The sequence below is a fragment of the Equus przewalskii genome, chromosome 22, assembly GCF_037783145.1.
Source record: "Equus przewalskii isolate Varuska chromosome 22, EquPr2, whole genome shotgun sequence".
Lineage (NCBI taxonomy): Eukaryota > Metazoa > Chordata > Mammalia > Perissodactyla > Equidae > Equus > Equus przewalskii.
The window spans coordinates 5,554,077-5,572,078 of NC_091852.1; the positions used below are offsets into that span (position 1 = coordinate 5,554,077).

The 18,002-nt window shown below is 45.9% G+C and overlaps 1 protein-coding gene and 1 long non-coding RNA gene across 8 annotated transcripts in view; both read left to right on the forward strand.

The window, feature by feature from the left end:
• LOC139078760 (spermatogenesis-associated protein 31D4-like) overlaps nucleotides 1-9,951 on the forward strand; it is a 41,169-nt gene extending 31,218 nt beyond the window's left edge. For 2 of the 5 annotated variants that reach the window (XM_070590768.1, XM_070590769.1), the window contains 5 exons: nucleotides 1,552-1,644; nucleotides 3,674-3,941; nucleotides 4,672-4,717; nucleotides 5,304-5,364; nucleotides 5,647-9,951. In XM_070590768.1, the coding sequence (XP_070446869.1) occupies nucleotides 3,744-3,941; nucleotides 4,672-4,717; nucleotides 5,304-5,364; nucleotides 5,647-9,898 (4,557 nt within the window). In that variant the 5' untranslated portion in view covers nucleotides 1,552-1,644; nucleotides 3,674-3,743 and the 3' untranslated portion in view covers nucleotides 9,899-9,951. Of the gene's footprint in view, nucleotides 1-1,544; nucleotides 1,645-3,629; nucleotides 3,942-4,671; nucleotides 4,718-5,303; nucleotides 5,365-5,646 lie in introns of those variants that run through there. The other 3 variants (XM_070590771.1, XM_070590772.1, XM_070590770.1) reach the window with 3 other exon arrangements.
• The window catches only part of LOC103560043 (uncharacterized), a 224,494-nt gene that overhangs the window by 97,112 nt on the left and 109,380 nt on the right, over nucleotides 1-18,002 (forward strand). The window lies entirely within an intron of this gene.

Below are 18,002 nucleotides of genomic sequence, written 5' to 3' on the forward strand. Positions count from 1 at the left end.
AAAATCGACACATTGAGGATGTACGGGATTTAGTAGTCAGGATTCTGCTTCTCACTTGCTGAATGATCTAGGGAAGTCACTCACCCACTCTGAGCTTCAGTTTTACTCATTGATAAAAGGGGCACAATAATACCTGTCCTGCTTGCGTCCCAGGGTGGTTGTGAAAATCCACTGAGATCGTGGCAAGTAAAGTGCTTTAGAAATTAGACACATAAGTTTCTTATTTACAGTTGATGTTAGTGTGGGAGGGGCAAGTGCTATGGACCTCTCCCATTAAATATTGATGGGGTTTCTTTCCCGTGGTACAAAAAGAATAAACAAAAAAGTTGTACCTTTAGAATCTTGTTCCTTGTTTAGAAAAGGAATCGTACCAGCATTTGGCAAAAAGCCTTTTTATTGAAACTTCTGGTAGGTGTTAACTGAAGGCACTCGGTGTATGTTAAGGATATCTAGCCAACACGTGCCCTTGTAAAGGAGGCAAGCTGCTCTTTGACCATCTTTGTTGAGTTGTATCAGAAACTAGAGAGGGGAGAGCTGCAGGGACACCCTCCTGAGGAGCCCAGTGTGTTGGAGCAGTTGTCACCCACAGTGTCTGTCCCTTCTCTGATCTCTTCCTGAGATCGCTTGGCAGTTCCCAGATGTGCCTGGGCCTCTCCTGTGCAGTGGTGTCACTCTTGACCTGTGCAGGGCTTTTCCCTAAAACCGCAGCTCATGGTTCAAGGACAGAGACATGACTTACAGGTACTTGTGTCTCCTGGTTTCCAGCAGTAAATATTTATTAAATGAAACTTGGCTCTGGCTGCCTATCAAAGCGAGGAGGAAGTGGCATCTCCCGGCAGGTTTTGTCCTCCAGGAAGGGTATCTGTTCCTGTGTAATTGAAAGGAGACCCCACCAGAGTGAAGACTGTCTCACCCTTTCACAGAGATCAGGTGACAGTGCTGGGCTGTGGGTGTCAGAGCAAGGGCATCACAGCTTAAGAAAGACGTGAGAAATTAGGAGACCCGTCAGAGGACAGCTGTCATGAAGATAAGGAGTTTGGAAAAGAAGATGTAGGAGGAGGGGAGGGAAGTACTGGGATTATTTAAACCTGACAAGAGGAGCCTGAAGAAAGCGTGACAGGTGGTTGATTTTTGAACATACGTGGGGTGATCATACAAAGCAGAGCTTCTCAGCCTTTTTCGTGGCAAGGCGCTCTTAGGAAGAGATCATATTTACAGGGCCCACAAGGGCACTCGGATGAGGCTGCACAAGACGAGATTTTGCCCTGGGCTTTGACACTCCTGGGTCCCACCTGCCACCCGAGGGCTGAGGGGATCAACAGCTTAGCACAATGCAAACTATCCCTGCCTTTGGGCAGTATATGGACTGAATGTTTGTGTCCCCCCAGTTCACATGTTGGAACCTAATCCCAATGTGATGGCATCAGGAGATGGGGCCTTTGGGAGGTGGTTCGGTGATGAGGGTGGAGCCTCATGAAGAGGATTAGTGTCCTCATACAAGAGACCTCACAGAGCTCCCTCACTCTCTTTTTCCACCACGTGAGGTTGCAGGGAGAAGGCAAGTGTCTGTGATCCAGGAAGTGAGCCTGGCCAGACACTGAATCTGCTGGTGCCTTGATCTTGGACTTCCCAGCCTCCAGAAGTGTGAGAAACAAATGTTTGTGGTTTAAGCCTCCCAGTCTGTGGTATTTGTTACAGCAGCCTGCACCAACTAACGGATGTGTCCACCTGTAGAGGGTGGGGACTGTCTGTATTTTAGGTAGAGTAAGAAAAAGTGGGGTCAAAATAAAGAAGAAAAGATTGAAATAAAGGGAGAAAATGCTTTATTGTTGGATTTGAAAATGCTGGATTATGTCGATGCAAAATAACCAATAACCATTTTATAAATAAGAGAAATAAGGTGAGTTTAACTTGAGCCAGAGTGAGGATTATAACCCAGGAAGGCCTTTCCCAGAAAGGAAGAAAGCATTCCACAGAAGCATGATTTTCAGTACAGACTTATATCTTTTTAGAACAAAGAACATCCATTAAACGTGCCCAGGATACATTTTCATCAAAGTTTCAGAGGTATTCAGTTGCAAACTAGCAGGTCAACATGATCCTGAAGTCAGGAAAGGGGACTTATTTTAACAGTTCTAACGAGGGCGTTACCAATAGCGCATAAGGCGGGGAAGTGTGCATTCTTATCTTAACAGATTGCACTCTTCACTTTAATGGTTAAAGCATATGTACAGTGCATGTTTGAGAGGCCATAACTCAGGCTTCTTGAGTTCAAGTCAAATCAATTTTGAACACAAATAGTTACCCCATATACCTCAATGTGAAAATCTCTTGTCATTTGGTTTGTCAAAAGATGTGTGTGTTTGTGTGTGTGTGAGTGTTTAGTGTGTCTGAAAGTCTTTATGCAGCTTAAGCTTCACTAACTTCAGAAAAATAAGTGCTACAGACTTACCCCCAAGATCATTTGAAGGTACAATTATTCACATTTATATTTTATTTATCTAGTTTTGTGAATGTTGAATAATGAATTATGCATTTAATTATTTGCGTCATCCTCTCTGAAGATGCTAAAGGCTGACTGAAAAAACCCCCTAAAATTTGCTATTCAGTATTCACAAAACTAAAATGTAGAACATTTAAGTTGTGTATCTGGGTTCATGTAAGGAAAAAACATTCTATAGAAAGGATAGATTTGGGGATGATTACGATCCTGAGTGTAAATGTCTGGGTACAAGCAAAAATTCTGGGCAGTATCTCAGACTTGCAAGGCATTAGAATTGGTGAGACCCAAGTCCAGTTCTCCAAAGAGTAAAGGTGGACCCACGTGATAGGTGGGGTACAGATGGAACAAGCAGAAAATTCCATTAAGTAAATATATTATCTGATGAAAAGGTGGAGTTGGAAAATAGGACTACAGGCAGTGTCACCCCGGGCCCTCCGGGACTAGTTCAGCTGACTCCATCTCTTATCAACAGAGTGACTAAGAATTATCCTTCAGACAATCTTCAGAGTCATGTAGCCAGAGCATGCACAAAAGACGTCTTGACCCGAAATGACTGCAGAACCACGGATCCCCCTTCCCATGGAACCCAAGGACTGGGACACAACGGAAACTTAGAAGTCAGACTCTTATCAGAAGCAAGGGATCCCTCATTCAGGAAGATTTGGTGTTAAAATTCCTTCATCTCATCATGAATGTTTACAACCCTATCATAAAAGTGTAGAACCTCATCATAAACGTTCAGAACCCCGTCATAAATGTGTAAAACCTTACTATAAATCCTTGAAGCCCACCAATCAAAACCCGTGCCCCCAGTGTTTCAAGGTGCCACACTGTTCTCCCTAACCTCTTAAATTTCCCCAAATTCTGAATCAGGGACACAGATCTGAGGGCACATGCCGCCTGTTCTCCCTGCAGATGCATCTTTCAGAATAAAGCTGATCTCTTTTCCCAAAGGCTGATGCCATAATTAATTGGCTATTTCTGTGCATTGGGCAAAAGAACCCCAATTTTGTGTGGTAACATTAGCAGGGCAGAGGGACCTAGAGGGCCCAGGAGGAGTGGAGAGATGTGCCAGTCTGGTGGGTGGGGGAGGGGCTGTGGGCACACCTCTTCATGTCCCCTCCCCCACCCTCAGAAACCTTTGTGACTCTTCTGTGCTCTGTGATGCAGGCCTGGGACTATAGGCAAGCGCTGGCACTCTCAGAGCTCAGTTGCTTCAGGCAGCCTCGCGATTCAGACAATGGAGTTCAGCCATTGGAATGTTCTCTCATTTCTGAATAGCCCTATTGAGTTGTGTCTGAGCATCTGCTCAGCATTCTTAGATACTGACCCCAACCTCACCTTCCTGTGTGGGTTGTGGTTGCTGCTTCTGTTCCTGTGCTACCTGGTGGGGATTCCATCTTTATCAACCTTCTGGAAAACCAAAGCTTTCCAAAAGGTAAGGAATGCTGGGGAAGCCCGTAACAGTGATTCTTTATTGTTTCTATCTTTATCCCCATATTTTAAAAGGAGTTTGGTTGGCTCAGAGAGACACCTAAGATGGGAAGTCTGAGTAGAGGATGGAGTAGCATCCTTCTAGGAGCATAGACCGGGCAGGGCTAGGGGTTCAGCAGGGAATGTTTCCCTTTGAAGCTCACAGACCATCTGGGTGTAGTGGAGGATTCTGGGATAAAATCCCCAACAGTGATTTCATGGCCCCAGATTGGGTTATTTAGAGAGTTTGGGATCTCTGCAGGAGAACAGAGTTCCCAACACTGGATCATGAGTCACATTCACCTGTCAGGCGTCATTTTTATCTGGCAGATCAGAAGAGCAGGGCTGAACCTCTGAGCAGAGGCTGGAGTCTGAGCTCTGTCCAGGACACAGGGTCTATCTGAGGGAGCACAGACGTATCTGTCGGCCTCAGAGTCTATGCCCTCCTTGAGCAGAGGACTTCTGACTCAGAATAGCAAATGTAGACCTCATAGACAAAATCTTTCTTCGAGTTGTTCAAAGAAGGAAAAATGGAAATACTTTATCATTTAAAAAAATTAATAACAGGAAGGAACACAAAGTTCTATTAATTAAAATAGTCATATTATTCATGGGATAATGAGTATCTGAGTTTCCTAGAGAGAGAAGGGAGAGAAATGAGTCCCAGCTTCTGATTCTTTTCTTTTTGTTCTCAGCGTAAGGGCACAGCCAAGAGGAGAAGGAAAGGTGGAACATCGGGAGGTAAGGTCCTGCTTATTCCACCTGAGCTCTCCAAGGGTGACTCTCCCTGTCCTTTCCATGAGGTCCCAGGTCCATGACCTCTGAGGATGTCAGGTGCTAGCCACAGTCCCTGTCAGAAAACAGAGCCCTCAGAGGAGAGGCTCATGGGAAGGCAGTCAGAACCTGAAACGCTTCTCAGACTCCTGCTCTGCCCACCTCTGGGCATGAAGCAGTGATGGACCGGGGACAATGGGTATTGCCCAATAGGTGGCCATGTTAGATGTCAAGAGTCAGAGCTTCTGTCTCCTGACCTCGTGAAAGTACTTTGACTTCCTGGATGATCAGATTCGTCTTTGAGGTAACCATTGACCTGTGTTCCTCACATGGTGGTTTCGAGCATCGCATGAGATAATGTATGTGAAAGTACTTTACATATGAAGCAACATACACATATGAACCTTGTTAATATCAGTGACCATTTGACCTCATCTGCTGATTCTTAGGGCTTTCAGAGTTTAATGTCCCAAAGGTCTCCCATAAAGGGACTCCTGTCTAACATCTATGCTTCTACCCACTCCCTCCATAACCCACTCTCCTGGTTGCCCAGGTTGGAGACGTTACAAGAAGGAAACAGAGGACATAAGGAAGCTGATTTCCATTCTGAAAAGGTAACCAGTCTTTCCACTTCTTTCCTGATCCCTCTTTAGCATGTTCTGTGCAATTCCAGGGATTCAGTGCAGCCTGCCCTAGTCATGCCAGGGGGTTGCCATAGGAACGGGTATGTGAATGAAGGCCTTGGGGTGAGGGCTGTTGAGTGTATTGTCAAGTCATAGATGTGGGGCAATGTGAAGGGGCAGCAGGCTTCAGGTGGCCCCTCCCCCCACCCCAGGCCAGCAGGTCCTCCTTTCTTCTGGTCCTGGCTGCAGCTTTGTATCTCCTGTCTCCCACAGCCCCTCGGGCCAGCATCACGATACCACCCGCTTTCGTCAACTGTTATGTCCAGACCCCTCCTGTGAGGTGTGTAATAGCATAACTGCGGAGGTCAATCGGCTGCTGTTCCTGGAGGACCTGGAAGATGATACCCTCTCTGTGTCCTCTTTGGCTTCCACAGCTTCTGTGACTGAGTCATCATTCACTCTGTCCTCTGCCTTCTCAGAAGTCCCTCCAGGAGGCCTAACACCAGCCCCTACACCTGAGCCTTCCCCAACACCCCCCTCCATTCTTTCACCTAACCCAATGACACCCTTAGCTGAGTTTCACTCACCCTCACCAATGGGTCACTCTATGCCACCAGAGTCTTTTCCTTCCTTGGATTCCGAATTCCCAGTGGACCATTCCCCACCCCAACCCCTTGCCTTTCCCCCTCTGCCACCACATGGCACTCAGACAGTGGATCCTTTTCTCCAACCAGAGGCCACTTTGTCTGTGCATACCATCTTCTCTCTTGACTCAACCCTTTCCCAAGATGTCAACCTCTTACCAAATGTGTCCCAGACAATGGATCCCACTGATTCATTGACTTGTCATCACACACCACCAACCCTGTCTGTTTCACCACCACGAGACAGTGCTTTAACTGTGACTCAATCTGATTCACTTTCCACCTTATTGAAGCCTGTGCTGGAGAACTCATCTCCAGATAGCCCTGGTGGGTTGTCTACTTGTGTCCCACCAATCAAAGGCACTGACCCTTCAAGCCTCTCGGTTTCAGAATTCTCCTCGTGGAAAGCTCATGCCAAAGACTTGTTCCCTTCCACTTTGGCACAATGTGATTTCAAACAAGAGTTTCTTGCCCTCCACTCTTCAGGGGGCTTTTTGAGGGGAGACCCTGCCAACAACCTTGTGGAACCTGGTAACCTCCCATTTCTCAGCCCTGATGTCCTGGCACTCTTGGAGAGACAAGTCCAAAAGAGGACTGATTTTCTGATGAGGGGTTCTTTTCCAAAAGAACTTAGGCCAGACTACCAATTAAATTCTTCAGAGCAAATGTTGGAGTCAATTGCTGATAAGCATGACTCAGCATTCTCCCTGCCTTTATGGAACAGCAAAGGGAAACCAAAGGAGCTGCTTGTGCACCAGCAGCCCCCATATCCTAAGGCCTCAGAGGACCATTTACAACAAAAACATGTCCAGCTCTTCTGGGGTCTCCCATCTATGCACAGTGAGTCCTTGGCCCCTGCTGACCATGTCTCAGGTGACTGTTCCTCTATCTTCATTTTCACTACAATATTTAATGCCTCCACAGCTGAAGAATCCCCAGTACTTTCCCATCCTCTACCTTTGTCCTTGCCTGAGATGCAGCCTCAAGCCTTGCCTCAAACCCTGCCCCAATCCCAGCCCCTACCTCTCAGTCAGGTCCAACCCCAGGCCCACCTTCAGTCCCCACTCCCCATCCTACCATCTGGTCCTCTACCTGAGACCCAGATCTCTGGAGTGTGTTTCCATAGACCCCAGAATGAATCAGAGTCTGTCATCTCATCTGAAATTGAACAACTGGAGTGGAATGTGTTGCAGAAGCAAGAGGAAAGTTTGTGGGGTTTACCCTCCGTGGTCCAAAGATCTAGGGAAGACTTTCGTCCTTCAGCTCCCAGTTCTCCTTACCTCCAGGCCTCCCAGGCCCATGTTTCAACCTCTATCTTTCCTGGAGAGTTTCCTCTCAGTGATGAGCTTCGGGAGAAACTAGACCACCACCTTCGAAAGAGGCTCATCCAACACCGCTGGGGCCTGCCCCGCAGGATCCATGAGTCTCTGTCACTGATGATGCCTCTAAGAGATTTTTCAGAGATTCCTGAGTCAGAGCACAATCATGGACACTCATGTGTCTCTCTGAACAAAAATCTAAATGGTGGACTCAGCCATCCTGGAAGCTTCTGTGAGAGGGGCTCAGAAATGCTTCAGCTAGAGAAGGATGTGGGGAAGGATCAGGGACATAGCTCAGAGAACGGCCCAAAAGCTGATCTGTTGAGTGACCCAGAGAGCTCTTCAGATAATGATCTGGGCTGTGACTCTGAGAAAGACCTAACTAGTCACATGGCGAGTCTGTCAGGGAAAAATTCAAGGGCCTCAAGTGCGAGTCTAGATCAGAAACAATTTAAAAATGTCCTAGAAGTACAGTTGAGCAAGAACTTTGAGGAAATCAATGAGGGTCAGCTCCCTGGGACTGTGCGTAGTTCATGGCATGCTGTCAAGCAATCACTGCAGATTTCTGTGAAATCCCACACCCAAATAACACAGAGGAGTTTGCCACCATCAGTGGGTGGGGACTACTGCGTGAATACCTTCCAGGACCTTTCCTTCATTGATTTCAGTGCACGACAGACGCTGGAAGCCCATATTAGAAGCTTTCGTATGAGGATGCTGTGGGGCCTTCCCCGCAGGGTCCTTGAATCCATAGAGATCTTTAATTTGAAAGGTGCAGCATCCGAGTCCTTGTCCCATTCCTACCTTCCCTCCTCAGCCAACCTGATTTCTGAGGTGGACTCCAAATCTGGGGGCCTTGAGCCCCTTAGAGGGAGCTCTAAACCTGTTCATCAAGGCAAAGCAGGACCAACAAGTTCAGCTCCTGTCCTGGATCATTCTCACCCTGCCACCTCACCTATAGGCAGGGAAGGACAGGGGACCTTTAGACAATCACCCTCTGGTATGAACCAAGAGCTTGCAGAGGATGTTCAGCGAATTAAGGGTGCCAGACAGACTCTTCTGCCTGTCACACACGGCGTCACAGGCAAAGCCAGTCAGAGACTTTCTCCCCTAGGGAACAGATACCCCCCAAAGCTGCCTGCAAGGCAAGCTGAGGCCAGACATGAGCCAAACGGGAAGAGTGTGAGTTCCAGGGATGGAGTAGAAACAAGACAGGGCAAAAAGACAGATAAGTCTGAACCTTCAGCTGCATCCAGGGAGATATTCAGGGCCAAGGAGCTCAATGCTCTTCAGTCAAAAACTGGCAACGTCTTGACAACCAGCAAGCCAGGAAACTCCCAAATGATGACTAAAGTAGAAACTACCGGGACCACTGAAAGGCCTCCACCAAAAAGACCAGTTCCCCAAGATCCTAAATCATCAGGCCTTAAAGAACTGCTGTTTGCTGAATTAAAGTTTAAACTAGAGAAGAGCAATCAGAGCCAGCTCCAAGGCCAACCCACTGATAGGTCCCTTGCCTCAGAGAGCTTGACTTACAAGGCGTCACTGACTCATGCCCAGGGTGTCTCCACTGGGGACATGAGAGCTTCCCAGGTACCGCGTACCCATTTGGAGGACAGAGGAATCAGCATGGAGCAGCAGCAGGAGCCTTGGCTCCCGAAGCAAGTCTTAAGGAGGGGCCAGGATAAGGATTTCCCACCAGCTGCGAAGACAGCGAGCCCTCTGGGCCCCAAGGCAGAAGAGCTTGGTGGAGGGGATGCAGGGTTGGGGACATCCCAACATAGAAGGAAGAGCTTCTTTACTCACAACAAGGCATTAGAGGAGACGGTTGGGAACAAGTCTTCCCAGACCCCATCACAGAAGGGACAGCCTCCTCCTGAAAGCCTCTTCAGGAAAAAGATGAAGCACGTTTTGCAATGGCTTCGTCCCGGGACAAAAGGCAAAAGCCAAGAAAATTCCCAGGAAAAGGGCAGCCCCGTGTCATCGGCGCAGAGCAGGGGCCCAGTTAAGAGAGCTGCCCTTACTGGGATGACCACAGCTCAGAAGACCATGATGGTTCCTGGGAAGTTCCCAGAGGAGAAACCGGGGCGTTGGCATGCAACAGATGTCACCTGCCTTCAAGAGCCCCTTCCTTCCCCAAGGAAGTTTGGGAAAACTCAGCGGAAGGCAGAAGTGCTGGCTCGGGCAGATCCCATCCAGGGACATCCTTCCAACTACAGGGCTCCCACCTGTAAAGTGACAAAAAAGCCCTGCCGCCAAGAAGTTGTCTTTGCTGGCCAGAGTGATCCTGCAAATATTAGACGGATAAGAGATGAGGACGGACACCACCAGAAAGTTGTGGCCTTTAGGAACCATCTATTAGATCAGTGGTATCCCTCATCTGTGCCCCGCAGGGAACATGTGCCCCATCCAAGCCCCACCTGCAGGAGCCAAGCCAGCCAGGGCCCTCCAGCCACTCTCACCACTGCTCAAGGCACGGTGTTCAGAGACCTGTCTCTGCTATGTCACCAGAAAATGCTTCTCCAGCATTTCCAGAGAGGAAAGCTTCCTGCCCCCAAATAATTCCTTCTCATGGAGAACATTGATTCTCCCAAATAAATGATTCTCTAAGAATAGTGAAGTCTTCTCTGTGTACTGTGTTGGGGGCATGGGTTTCGGGTAACTCAGGGCTTGTGCTTTGGGAAAGGAAGAGTTAGTCCAGCTCTTACTGTTCTCTTCCTTTGGTTTCTAACAGGTGACCAGTCCCCTGGAGCTCTTGTTGACAGAGATATGACGTGTCCCCCAAAGCCCATTTCCTCCCTGATGAGTTTGAGATGGGCTCTGTCTCCTGCCTCTTAGCTTAGCCTTAACGAAAACGTAGAGCAGCCCACACCTTCCCCTCACTGGATGTTTCATATCCTGCAGAGCAGTAGGGAAGACAGGTCTTCTATATCTGAAGAGGGTCAAGGACAGGTACATTTTTCAGACGATAACAGTGAAGAAGAAACAGTGGCTTCATCATGATTTATAAGTCAGTGACCGGAGGACCCCACAGGTGGGTGAACCCTGGAGAGAAGTGTTTGGGGGTTACTGCTTCAGTGGATCCTGGGCTGGTGGGGGAGGGGCTAGGAACAGCACAGATGCTGCTTAAGAATCTGTCACGTGGGTCATCTTAATGTGGTGGGGAAGCATACTTTAGACTTTACACTGAAGTTTCCTTACTGGAAAGACAGCTGGGGGAAGTGGTTCCCCTCCCTGGGTATTTCTTCAGATTGCTGATTGATGACATTTTGTTGCAGAGCAAAAGCATCACTTGGCTGTCAGTGGTAGTAATGTTGACCAGGCAGCCACCTACCTCCCAGGGTAAAATAAAGCCGAGAGTAAGGAAAAGATGCCTTAGACGGAGTGGGAAGGTAAGAAAAACTGAAGAGGGGAAGGAATGACCTTGCTGGTGGAACAAAGGTTTATGCCTCATCATCCATATTGTCACCCTGTCCTGTTCCCCCTGCCCCTTCCTCAATCTGATCCAGGCACCACTTCCTTGAAGCTTATCAGAGCACTGCACAGCCTTATTCTGAAAAGGCATGGGGCTGCTCTTTTGAGCACTAAAACAATATCTGCAGGGAGGTCATCAGGCATGGCATCCCCTTCCTGGGGAAGGTGATCTTGGTGCCTTTCTTCCATCCATGCTCAATGGAAATACACAAGATCTTGCCCTTACTGTCTAAAGTTCACATTCAGGATGGAGGTGCCTCCTTTGATATTCATGGCCTCGGTGGAGCCATGGTTGGTCTCCCCAAGAACACCTGCAGCTCATGAACCAGAGGCGAGTCCCAGACTATGCACCAGGTTACAGATGTTTGGGGGACTCACCATGGACTGCACACATACCCACCCTTACAATAGGGCCTGGAGGGAAGGCAACTCCACTTGTATAGACTGGGACTCAAACATGGGGTGAGTGCCCTAGAGGGCACTTGAGGTAGTTCTTGCAGAAAGACTTGTGAATGCTAGGTCTTAAAAGAGAAAAAACAAAACCGATGTCCACCACAGCCCTCGCTCACTCCACACTTGTATTTTCTTGTCCAGAGTTATGCCATTGACCCTCCAATGTCTGAAGCTTAGGGTCAAAAAATAATGCAGATTCTGTGGAGGCCCTAGGAGGGACAAAAGGTGGGACAGGGCCCAGGGCAGAGAACCGAAGAGGTGAGGAGGCCGTGGAGGGCTCGAACATCCATGTGGATGGACCAGCCAATAGCCCGACCCCTCAGATCCTACATCATCTCATCTTAGGGTCCTTTACTTCCATTCCAGGACAGTTACTGCCACACTCCAGGGCTTATCACCAGGAACACTTCTGACATCTGGATTAACACAGTTTGACATTCCACCCTTTGGCCTCATCCCTGATCCTTCTGGTGTACAGGCCCCTTAATCATTTTTAACTCCAAGCCATTCATCTTTCCACTTACCCTTCATCTATCCACCTAGCTCCTGTCTTCATTTCCTCCCTCTCCAAGGTAAATTTGATGGTCTGTCAGGTAGCCAACATTTAAAAAGGTCCATTACAAATGGGCCCCAACTAATCCCCTTTAATCCTTCCTGTCTGGCAAAATCTCATCTCTGCCTTTTCCAGAAACGCCTTCCTATAAGTAACTGATCACTACTGGATTAAATCTCACAATGGAATCTACTGGTGCCACGATAAATTCAGCCCCAGCACTAGCTGGAAAACCTTGGCTCATTCCACAAATAATGACTCCATGCTTACCAACACGTGAGGAAAACAAATGGGGCTTAGGTCACTGTTTCCTTAGTCCATTCTCTCTGATGCCTCTCTACTTTATTTCAAATCTCCTTCACTTTCCTCAAACTTAGGCTGTCTCCACTTGCTCAGCAGATGTACTGGACCACCATTCACAGAGGAGCTAGAAGCCATGAGATAGGAACTTTCCGTCAAAACATCTTCACAAAAACCCTTTCCCATTACTCCTTTCCTTCTTTCCTGTTATATGAAAAGAGGTTTCTTTCCTAACCTCAATGGAATTACACTGCCTGAAATGTCCTTATTGCGAGAGCTAAACCCTCGTCTTCACAGACTGAGCCCCCTTGCCAGGGATCCTCTCGTCCCCTCCGTCTCCTTATGAGGCACCCAACTTTCACTGTTTTAAGCTTTCCATTACAGAAATGTTTAAACGTGCATGAGAGCAGTGTATCTTCCCATGTACCCCTCACCCGCTCTCAGAGTTGTCATCTGGCACGTGTGATACGGCCCATCTCCTACACTATGGTTAAAGGGCAAAAGCCCATCAGAACATCCTGCCATCTGTCTCTCAGACGTATGCTTTGTGCCCGTGTCACAGTTCTCACGATTTTTTGACAGTTACACCTGTGGGGCACACTGAGCCACAACAGATGGACACAGCCGTGGGGACCAAAAGCACTGAGCTTTAGAGGCTTTGGCCATCAGTTCTGCTCGGTCCTGCAGTGAAGCCTGAGGAGTCACCCAAGTGAACTCCTCCCTCACCCCTCATAGAAAGGAATCTTCCTGAGCAAATGCAGTGCACGGTGTTGCAGTCCCTTAATAACACAGTGACTACAGCATGCAGAGAGTACAGAAGGAGAAAGCTATACATGTGATAAAGACTTGACATCACTATGTGTTTTCAAATATTCAGAAGAAAATTTTTCCTGTCATACATTTACAATGAGCTATTGTGTTTTGAGTTAAACATAGCAGCTCAAACACTTAACTCCTCTCCTTCCCAAAACACCGTTAAAAAGATTAGATGGAAAGATGCTCAACATTAATAGTCATCAGGAAAATGCAAATCAAAACCACTGTGAGATAGCACTTCACAAACAGGATGGCTAGGATAAACAAGTCAGATAAATAACAAGTGTTGGTGAGAATGTGGAGAAATGGGAACCCTCATACACTGCTGGTGGGAATGAAAAATGGTGCAGGTGTTTTGGAAAACAATCTGACGGTTCCTCAAAAGTTAAACACACAGTTACCATAAGACCTAGAAATTTCACTTCTAGGTACATACTCAAGAGAAATGAAAACGTGTGCACACAAAAACTTGTACACAAATGTTCACAGTAGTACTATTCATAACAGTCAAATGATGGAAACAACCTAAACGTCCATCAACCGATGACTGGGCAAATAAAATGTGTTATATCCAGACAACATAGTATTTTTTGGCAATAAAAGTACTGATACATGTTACAACATGGATGGACAATGCTAAGAGGCCAGTCACAGCCACATACTATTCTATTCGTATGAAATGTCCAGAATATGGAAATCTAGAGAGATGGAAAGTAGATTAGTGGTTGCTTAGGGCTGGGAGGATGAGGGGAGGGAGAGATGGCAGCTAAAGGTCACAAGGTTTGTTTTTGAAGCCATGAAAATGTTTTAAATCTGACTGTAGTGATGGTTACACATGTCTGTGAATATACTAAAAACCATGGAATTATACACTTTAAACAGGTGAATTGTAAGGTATGTGAACTATATTTCAATAAAGCTGTTAAAACAAGGCAAGGACACAAAAAGAATAAGCACTTGAGGATGACAAGGAGAGGACAGGACAAAAGATGTCAACACATTTTTGGAAGATGGAAATCCAGTGGAGGTGTGGTAACTGACTAGCAGAGCAGCAAACCAACTCACATCTCAAAATGCCAGAAGACCGAAGACCGGGTGACACCAAATAGGAAAGAAATTAAGGGTTCCATGCTGTACACGTTGAATTTTGTGTTCTTTTTCTTGTTTTTTTTTTATATTGTTTATAATTTTTAAAAATCTTTTTTTTTTGGGGGGGTGCTCTTTTCCAGTATTTTGTAACCCTGTTGAAATGTTAGCATGCTTCAAATATGCCAAGAGGATCCTGGGTTTCTTGCCGGGGACAGAACCTGAGTTAACTGTTTTAAAGTCACCATTGCACACTTCTGGGGTCTAGGTATGCTGGTGGTGGCAGCTGCTGGAATCAAAGCCACAAATCTCAAAGGTTAGGTAAAATTCAGGACAACAGTCAATAGCTCATTTTTAAAACATATTTATTTGGAAATAAACTTGTGGAAAAGTTGCATGGATGGTAAACAACCACACACCCTTTACCTGTTAATATTTGACCCATTTTCCATCTCTCTCCTCTGTCTTCGTATGTTTCTGTGTCCTTCCCTCCCTCCCCTTCTCTCTCTATATGAACACACACACACATATGAAAAACATGCATACATTCCTGAATATTTGGGAATACATTTCATGCATCATGCACTTTCTCCTTGAATATTTCATTGCGTATTTCTTAAGAAAAAGATATTCTTACATACAACAGGTTATCCCCTTCAGCAAATTTAACATTGGCATGCAACTTTTAACTAATCTCCCATTCATATTCCACTTTTGACAATTTATTGAGTAATGTCCTTTGTGGCTTTTTTTTTTTTGAGCCTCATTTACAGGGTTCAGTCTACAATCACAAACTGCATTACTTGTCATGTGTCTTCGGTCTCCTTTAATCTGGATCAGTTTCTCAGCCTGCCTAACAACAGGGCCACTTTTGAAGACCACATTCATTGTGCCATTCTTATAATCCCTTCTCACCTGGAAATTTTTTCGGTGGAATTAACTTGCTCAGACTTTAAAGCATGTTTTCACAATTGCGAGTCCTGGGGAGCTTAGGGGAAGTTAGGACCAGATGTGCTACTAAAAAACAATGCTAGAAGGGCTGGCCCGGTGGCTTGGTGGTTAAGTCCGGTGCTCTCTGCTTCACTGGCCTGGGTTCAGTTCCTGGGTCTGGACCTGCACCACTTGTTGGCCATGCTGTGGTGATGACCCACACACAAAATAGAGGAAAACTGGCTGCTGATGTTAGCTCAGGGCAAATCTTCCTCAAGCAAAAAGAAGATGATTGGTGACAGATGTTAGCTCAGGGAGAATCTTTCTCAGCAAAAAAAAAAAAAAAAAAAAAAAAAGCGCCAGAGATGCCAAGATATGTGCAGTGATTTTACTGAACAGAGACGCCTCCTGCAGTACAGGTAGGCTATGTGAGAGTGGTGAGCTTGAAGTGTACCTTTCTTTTGGGAGGAGACAACAGTGAAGCTGTGGATGCAGGAGAAGACAAGTCAAAAAACAAGCTGTCGTTACTGGTAAACCCTCTCACGTGGGATGGAAAGGACTGTCTACAGCCCAGACCGATTCTTCAGACTCAGCGAGGCAAAGCAGGCAGGCAGAGGGAGGACATGACACAGGGCTTCATTTCAGCAGTTTAGCACTAAATAATGAAGCTGTAAGAGTTAGGACTATTAAATGACTAGCTAGCATGGGGAGATGAAATAAATACATGTACACCATCAATAAAAATGACACTATTGTTTAAAAGAGTATAAAGATACCAATGGGAATTTTGGTGAAAAGACAGAAAGTAGAAGGGAAAAAAACCATAAAACCTTTAATGGAAGAAGTAACCATAGGTGTGATTAAAAACAAAAAGACACAGGGGCCAGCCCAATGGACTACTGGTTAAGTTCTGCGTGCTCTGCTTCGGCAGCCTGAGCTCAGTTCTTGGGCGCAGATCTACACCAGTTGTCAGTGGCCATGCTGTGGTGGTGTCCCACATACAAAACAGAAGACGACTGGCACAGGTGTTAGCTCAGGGCGAACCTTTCTCAGCAAAAACAAACAAACAAAAACCAACAAGTATTGTTAAAGATAATGACATTTGTGCTCACTAGAATTTATGCTAAAGAGAAGCCCACTCCCTAAATTAAGATGAGTTTGGTCCTGTGGGTCATGGTCGAGCACAACTGCTCTGTAAAATTAAGTAAAAATTAAAAATGTTTCAGGGAAAGAGGGCATTTGGCAGAGAGAAGAGAGAGGGAGCAGCGGGGTGAGACACTGGGTGGAGGGGGCTAGATTTGAGAACCCTTAGGGGCTGAACAGCCTAAGAGGGATTAGGGGAAAAAAAGTACTACTAAAGATTTTCAAGCTGTTTGCCGTGGGTCCATGGGTGAGCCATGCCCTTGTCTCCCTCTTTCTCATGTTTTCTAATCATTGGTACAGGCTACTCTGCTCTCTCATGCTTCTTGGTGAAAGTGGATTCTTTTGGGGAGATATTGGGGTTAGGGCTGCTGCTGAGTATATTTCTGGTTCCTACAGGTAAAAACATATTAAGTATCAAGGGAAGCTGTAGGTGAGGGCAGAGTAGATCTTGGGGGTGTAAATCCCTGGGCATAGCAGACTTTCAAAGATGATGTGGGGTCCAAAGGGAAATCATCAAGCAGTAAACGGTCTTAGGTATTATCTGGGTAACAGGTAGAATAAACAGAAAATTTCACCAAGGTAAATATATGGTATGGTGAACGGGTGGAGTTGAAACGTAGGTTGCAGGTATCTAAGGGGCCCTGGAGGTATGGACAGATCTGCTGGGCTGGATGGTGGGGGAAGGGTTGTGGGTTCATCTCTCTTGTGTTGTCCCCTCCCCTCCCCTCAAGAACCTTTGGTGTCTGTGCTAAAACTCTGTGACGTGGGCCTGGAACTCTAGTCTAGAGTGTGCACTCTTAATGCCCAGCTGCCTGAGGCAGCAATGCATTTCCCATGACGAGGACCACCTTCCCTGTTTGAGGAGCCTTACTGCACCATGGCTGAGCTCCAGCTCATCTTCCTAGGTATTCCCATCCTTGCCTTCATGGGTGGGATGGTGCTCATTCTTCTGTCATTGTGCCACCTACAGAGAAATCCATGTTTCCCAATATTTTGGAAACAGAGATGTCAATCAGGTAAGTGAACCAGAGTCCCTCAGAGATATTAAATCTTTCTTTTCAAATAGGTGTGTTCAATGCTATTAATTCCCCCAAGCTCTGCTTTTGCTGCATCTCACAAATTTTGATGTCATATTTTAATTTTCAATTAGTTTAAAATATGTTTTTCTCTTGAGACTTCTTCCTTCACCTACATGTTATTAGTGTATTTAATCTCCAAACATTTTGGGATTTCCAGCTATCTTTCTGTAATTGATTTCTAGTTTAATTCCACTATGGTCTGAAAACATACTTTGTATGATTCCTATTTCATATTTGTTGAAGTGAGTTTTGTGGCCCAGAATGTGCTCTATCTTGGTGAATGTTCCATGCGAGTTTGAGAAGAACGTGTATTCTGTTGCTCGATGAAGTATTACACAAATGTCAATTAGATCAAGTTTATTGATGCTGCTGTTCAGGTCAACTATATCTACACTGATTTTCTGTCTGCTGAATCTGTCCATTTCTGATGGAGAGGTGTTGAAGTATTCAACAGTAACAGTGGAGTCACCTATTTCTCCTTGAAGTTCTACCAGTTTTTACCTCACATATTTTGAGACTCTGTTGTTAGATGTGTACATGTTAAAGACTCTTGTGTCTTCTTGGAGCACTGACCCTTTTGTTGTTATGTAATGCTCCTCTTTATCCCTGATAATTTTCCTTGTTCTGAAGTCTGCTTTGTTTGAAATTAACACAGTTACTCCTATTTTCTTTTGGTTAGTGTTAGCATGGTACATTTTCCTCTGTCCTTTTACTTTTAATATATCTGTATTTTTATATGTAAAGTGGGTGTTTTGTAGAAAACATATAATTGAACCTTTTTTTTAATCCAGTCTGACAGTCTCTGTCTTTTAATTGGTGAACTTAGACCATT